We start from the raw sequence: 6,921 nt of genomic DNA on the forward strand, positions 1-6,921 counted from the left end.
TCCAGTGGTTGTCAGAGGGGAGCTGCAGGGGCCTAAGAGGTGAAATCAACAAAGCCTAATTAACATGTAAATGGTCTTATAAAGACCCATGAAGTACTTGGTGCGGCTGTGTGCGCGCGACCGGGGAAGCTGTCTCAGCCCAGGCTGACGACTGACAAACACGCACATAGCTGAGAGGATAGAGAGGGACGGAGGGAGAAGGGAGACACAGAGAGAGGGCAAGAGGGAGGGAAACAGAGTGGGAGACAGGGAGGGAGACACAGAGGGAGGGAGACAGAGGGAGGGAGACACAGAGGGAGGGAGGGAGACACAGAGGGAGGGAGGGAGACGCGGAGGGAGGAGACACAGAGGGAGGGAGACAGGGAGGGAGACACGGAGGGAGGGAGGCACAGAGGGAGGGAGGCACAGAGGGAGGGAGGCACAGAGGGAGGGAGGCACAGAGGGAGGGAGGCACAGAGGGAGGGAGGCACAGAGGGAGGGAGGCACAAAGGGAGGGAGGCACAGAGGGAGGGAGGCACAGAGGGAGGGAGGCACGGACGGAGGCACGGACAGACGGAGGCACGGACGGAGGGAGGCACGGACGGAGGGAGGCACGGACGGAGGGAGGCACGGACGGAGGGAGGCATGGACGGAGGGAGGCACGGACGGAGGGAGGCACGGACGGAGGGAGGCACGGACGGAGGGAGGCACGGACGGAGGGAGGCACGGACGGAGGGAGTCACGGTGGGGGGGAGGGAGACACGGTGGGGGGAGGGAGACACAGAGGGAGACACAGAGGGAGACACAGAGGGAGACACAGAGGGAGACACAGAGGGAGACACAGAGGGAGACACAGAGGGAGACACAGAGGGAGACACAGAGGGAGACACAGAGGGAGACACAGAGGGAGGGAGACACAGAGGGAGGGAGGGAGAAAGGGAGGGAGACACAGAGGGAGGGAGGGAGAAAGGGAGGGAGTGGGAGAAAGGGAGGGAGACACGGAGGGAGAGTGGGAGACACGGAGGGAGAGTGGGAGACACGGAGGGAGAGTGGGAGACACGGAGGGAGAGTGGGAGACACGGAGGGAGAGTGGGAGACACGGAGGGAGAGTGGGAGACACGGAGGGAGAGTGGGAGACACGGAGGGAGAGTGGGAGACACGGAGGGAGACACAGAGGGAGACACAGAGGGAGACACAGAGGGAGACACAGAGGGAGGGAGACACAGAGGGAGGGAGACACAGAGGGAGGGAGGGAGGGAGACACTCGAGGAGGGAGGGAGGGAGGGAGACACTCGAGGAGGGAGGGAGGGAGGGAGACACTCGAGGAGGGAGGGAGGGAGGGAGACACTCGAGGAGGGAGGGAGACGAGGAGGGAGGGAGACACTCGAGGAGGGAGGGAGACGAGGAGGGAGGGAGACACTCGAGGAGGGAGGGAGACACAGAAGGAGGGAGGGAGGGAGGGAGACACAGAGGGAGGGAGGGAGGGAGGGAGACACAGAAGGAGGGAGGGAGGGAGGGAGACACAGAGGGAGGGAGGGAGGGAGGGAGACACGGAGGGAGGGAGGGAGACACAGAGGGAGGGAGGGAGGGAGACACAGAGGGAGGGAGGAAGGGAGACACAGAGGGAGGGAGGAAGGGAGACACAGAGGGAGGGAGGGAGACACAGAGGGAGGGAAACACAGAAGGAGGGAAACACAGAAGGAGGGAAACAGAGTTGGAGACAGGGAAGGGGACACAGTGGGAAGGAGGGAGGCACGGAGGGAGGGAGAAAGGGAGGGAGTGGGAGAAAGGGAGGGAGACACAGAGGGAGAGGGAGAGTGGGAGACTGGGAGGGAGACACGGAGGGAGAGTGGGAGACACGGAGGGAGAGTGGGAGACACGGAGGGAGAGTGGGAGACACGGAGGGAGAGTGGGAGACACGGAGGGAGAGTGGGAGACACGGAGGGAGAGTGGGAGACACGGAGGGAGAGTGGGAGACACGGAGGGAGAGTGGGAGACACGGAGGGAGAGTGGGAGACACGGAGGGAGAGTGGGAGACACGGAGGGAGAGTGGGAGACACGGAGGGAGAGTGGGAGACACGGAGGGAGAGTGGGAGACACGGAGGGAGGGTGGGAGACACGGAGGGAGGGTGGGAGACACGGAGGGAGGGTGGGAGACACGGAGGGAGGGTGGGAGACACGGAGGGAGGGTGGGAGACACGGAGGGAGGGTGGGAGACACGGAGGGAGGGTGGGAGACACACCGGGAGGGAGGGTGGGAGACACACCGGGAGAGAGAGGGAGACACACCGGGAGAGAGAGGGAGACACACCGGGAGAGAGAGGGAGACACACCGGGAGAGAGAGGGAGGGAGACACACCGGGAGGGAGAGGGAGACACACCGGGAGAGAGAGGGAGGGAGACACACCGGGAGGGAGAGAGAGAGAGAGAGAGATAGAGAAAGATGTGTGTATGCTGGGTCTGGTGGCTCCGTGGACAAAGGTGTCTGCTGCAGGGACCTGTGTTTAACCTCATGGTCACAATTTTTGTTTGCTTTAGCCCTGCCCCCTCCGCCCCCACCGGTGCTGCCCTCAGCCACAAACCACACTGTAAATTTGGCCCCCGTGAGAAAGTTTGTGAGTACCCATGCTTTACACAAATGTGAATTACAGTTTCTTACATGGAAAGCAGCTTTCCTCATTGCTGTTACATCTCAGAAGAGTTAGTGAGATTCAAGCTTTCACTATATAAGAACCATTCTTACAATTACACCGTAACAAAGTGGTTCTAAGGACTAACCCTAAATTCCTTTCTAAAGTGATTACTCCCTTTCTTATAAACCAATCGGTAGAATTACCTGTGTTTTTTCAATATTCAGATTCGGTAGCAGAAAGAGCTCTATACACATTAGATGTTAAAAGAGCCCTTCTCTATTAAATTGATAGGACAAAATCATTTAGAAAAACAAAACTGTTTGTAGCTTTCTCACCACCACATAAGGGCAATCATTTCTAAATCCGGAATTGCAAGGTGGATTGTTAAGTGTATACAAATTTGCTACCAAAAAGCGAAACGTACATTAACAGTTCCTCCTACGGCGCACTCTACACGCAAACTAGGAGCCTCCATGGCTTTCTTAGGGAACATTCCCCTAGAAGACATTTTCTACGCAGCAACATGGTCTACAATACATACTTTCACTAAACACTATTGTGTTAATGTGCAGGCGAAGCAGTAAGCTGCAGAAGGCCAAGCTGTACTCAACTCTATTTCAAACAACTGCAACTGATACAGGTGACCACCGCTAGAGGAGACACTGCTGCACAATCGATGCAAAGTGTAGAATCTGCAGCTCATATTCCTCGCACGGAAAATGCTACTTAACAGTATGCATCTGTTCTTGGCATGTAGAGCTGCAGAGTTCTACACGCCCTCCCGCCTCCCCGGGACTTGTATCTGTTCCAGTTTTTATCTTATTTAGATATACACGCATGGACATCCCTTTTCTCCTTCTTACTTCTGACTCCATCATTTCCCATCAAGGCGAAAAACAATCTAAGGATGGAGCCGATGCCCATGCGCACTATCGTCCAAGGGAGGAGCCACCTATCTCGTGACTAAAAAGACTTCTTCCAAGACGACAACAACATGCAATCATCCGAGCCCAACACCAGGTGGCGATCTAATGCAAAATGTAGAACTCTGCAACTCTACATGCCAAGAACAGATGCATTCTGGTAAGTAGCATTTTTCTTACCCTTTTATACCGAGTTCAATAGAAAGTCTGCAACGGAAGATTAATTTGTTTATTGCCAGAGGACCATAGACGCAACTAGATTGAGGTTTTGCTTAATTTGCATGCTTTTTGTTGTACATATATATTTTGTATTGGTTATAATAAATATTTACTCGTAATTTGAGTTTCTGCCCTGCACTCAAGCCACGCAAACTTGCTTCTACCTGAGCTGATCACTAGGCAGATGTCTTTGACAATGCAATTCTTCCTTTCCTCATTCTCCATTCCCCAGATGTGCTTACTTTATGCCACTGCCTGTTGAGCAAAATAGAGCTGATGCACCTTAGCCATACCAATTAGTAGTTCTAGGGAAAGGGTGCCCAGCCTCGTTCAAGAGTGCTGTATCTGATAGATTTTCAGGATCATCACCAAAAACATAAATTATTTCTGTGGTTCGCTTGAAATGCTGGCATGGGTCGACCCTTCTAGCCCAAAGTTAGACGCTGCTGTTTTATGAATGTATCCCATTTTTTGTGATCCGTAGAGAACTTGGAACCCACCCTTTTCCTCCTTCCTCTCTAGCCCAGCTCTTTTCCATCTCACTTCTTCCTTTCCATCGTACTTCTTCCTTTCATTTGGGGTCAGATTGTATTAAGCTTTGTATATGCACTCTGATTTATACTTGTTTTACTTTTTCCTTAGGTGGTATCGATAAACCGAACCCTGGTGGAAAGAGGGTTTGCTCAGTGGATAGATGGTTACTAAACAAGTTTTTGATGTCCAAGGCGATCATTTTCTTAAAAAAATCACTTTTGCACTGTATTGATGTTAGGCTTGGCACTTGATGGGAGAACGTGTCTACACATTTTCAACATTTTTCGTTTGAGAATTTTCTTTGTTCCCTGCTAATCCTGTTTGCATGTCACTTTAAAATATGAAATGTGTACCTCATCCCTGTCAAAGGCAGACACTATGCAAAACAAGCCATAAACTAGAGCTTTAATTATATGTAGCTTTCCCTTAGTTGTAGTGGGGGAAAAGGCAAAGGAAGGGAATATAACCACTGTAAGTGGAGCAAATGTTGCGTCAGGCAAACAGCAGTTGCTGGTACTAACTAGAGCCACTTTAGCATCTAGAGCTGGCTCAGATCTGAGGTATGTTTAAATGAGTTTTTTCACTAATGTAACAATTCAACAACAAATTATTAATGATTTCAAAAGCAGGCCTTTTTTCTTTGGAGATTTTTATGGTCTCCAACTGCACATCAAGCATTTGTCTGATCTTTTCCTTTGTAAAGACAGATAACGTGTTTTGTGCTCATGGCACTTACCAAGGCGCATATTGCTTTCTGTATTTTGGTTTAGTGTACTTGAACCGTGGTCTAAGCCACGAATCCTGGCACTAGGCATACAGTAAGTAACCACATTACTGTAACATTTGTAAAAACCCTTGATTGCCAAGCCTTATTGTAATTTATAATGATTTTTCTATCTGTGCAAAACCGTGTGTAAATATGCATCAAATCACTGTAATATTTTGTAAAAAACTGCAGTACAGAAAGGGAACATTTCACACCAAATATCTTTTTGATAGGAACAATTTGGCGTGCATAGAGTAGCAATACTTGTTCGGCGTCCAGCTCTTTGCAGATGACAGATCGCTATGTACATTTAAGATTTGGTTTCTTCACTCCCCGCTCCCTTTTTATTTTATATTTTGTTGTTTAGTATGATTAATTGTAATCAATGAATTTTTTGCTACTTTGCTGTACAGAACTGTAAAAAGTAACAAAAACTGAAATTAATATTGCAGTGACGTTCTTTCTGATTAAATTAAAAAATATATTTTGTTTTTTTGATCTGGTACCAAATGCAGATTTTTTTAAAATGTCCAATGAAAATTTAACTTATCTGTAAAAAGTCTGTAATCTACGTGCTTTCACATCATTTTCTGTGTGTGACAGAAAATTAGTGGCAATAAATCACAACTGGTAAGCAATTGCACTGCCTATCTGATGCATACAATATCTTTACCTGTTCCATTGGTTCCTGGAGTGGATCTTTTGGGTGCCACAGTGCACCTTCATCATAAATGCACTGTGATATAAGTCTTGACTAAATTTGCGTTGCTGAGCTCCTGCTGTCTATTTGGGGCAGGGAAGGAAGAACATTATTAAATTAAAAGGCTGCCAGTGACAAATGAAGCCTAATCATACATTTGACAAAAACACAGTTCAGTTGCCAAAGTGCAAATTTGCTTCTTTGAATCTCTGCCTGCGAAAAAGAGACCAATCAAAGGAATATGAAGAGGGGGCAAGCAGAGCAATGCAAGATTAGAAGTGAAAAACATTCAAAGCCTCCCAAAGATCCTACAATTTTATTTGCACGTTATGAAACTGATTCCAGGTTCTGATATAGAGCTCATCTTAATCCTTTGTGGCAAACATGGCATTTTCCGACTTTAAGAGCAGCGTTAAACCAATTACCCTTTATTTGCAGGTGTCAAAAACCTGTTCAAGCTCCCAAAAATTAGTTTTTTAACCACCTGAATTAACCAAAGGTGCTTCTCCAGAGATAGAGTTAAGGGATGTGTGATTGCATGGAGCAATGATTAAATAATGCCTGTGTGACGTGAAGTGAAGTCCTGGTACTTTAATGCAAATCTGTATCATGACTTGTTCATCTGCCAGAGTAAAGTCTTTACAGAACTGGTGTTGGCTATCTGTTAGCCTTTTTTTGCAATGGTGGGTTGTTATCCTCCTTTGTCTTCGGACTTTGCTATTGACAGCAACATAAAGAAGGACGTGTAGTTGGCATTATGACCAAGAATCCTCCAGTTAGCCACTTTTCTCAAACCTGTCATGGTTTCGCACACCTGCATTCACCTAGAAGTATTATTAGTGATGAGGGACGATACAAGTTAGTGTTTGTATTGTGCTACTGTAGATCACATGCTCTGCATACTCCTGCGTCCTAGACTTTGATGCAGACATTTGCAGGTTTATCTTTCGAGACCTTTTTGGTCTCGATCATGAGACTCCTCCCTTAGCCCAAAGTCCACCAGGACAAAGATGACGTCACCTCAGATTGATTTGATTTTTTTTCTTCCTGCCATCGAGTTAAGAAGTGCGTCTGGAGCTTTGGGACTGTATGGTTATTCATGAACATTTTGGCTCCACACCTCGATCAACTTGATACATCAGAAAATACCGTCTATTACTGTGTCTGC

At 48.4% G+C, this 6,921-nt stretch overlaps 1 protein-coding gene across 1 annotated transcript in view; it reads left to right on the plus strand.

Annotated features, from left to right (window-relative positions):
- LOC147666498 (A-kinase anchor protein 1, mitochondrial-like) overlaps positions 1–5,691 on the plus strand; it is a 214,986-nt gene extending 209,295 nt beyond the window's left edge. Inside the window, exon 8 of the mRNA XM_086949035.1 lies at positions 4,396–5,691. Within this exon, the coding sequence (XP_086805161.1) occupies positions 4,396–4,458 (63 nt within the window). The 3' untranslated portion in view covers positions 4,459–5,691. The remainder of the gene's footprint in view (positions 1–4,395) is intronic.
- The last annotated feature ends 1,230 nt before the right edge of the window (positions 5,692–6,921 follow it).

The sequence above is a fragment of the Lissotriton vulgaris genome, unplaced genomic scaffold (assembly GCF_964263255.1).
Source record: "Lissotriton vulgaris unplaced genomic scaffold, aLisVul1.2 SCAFFOLD_1451, whole genome shotgun sequence".
Lineage (NCBI taxonomy): Eukaryota > Metazoa > Chordata > Amphibia > Caudata > Salamandridae > Lissotriton > Lissotriton vulgaris.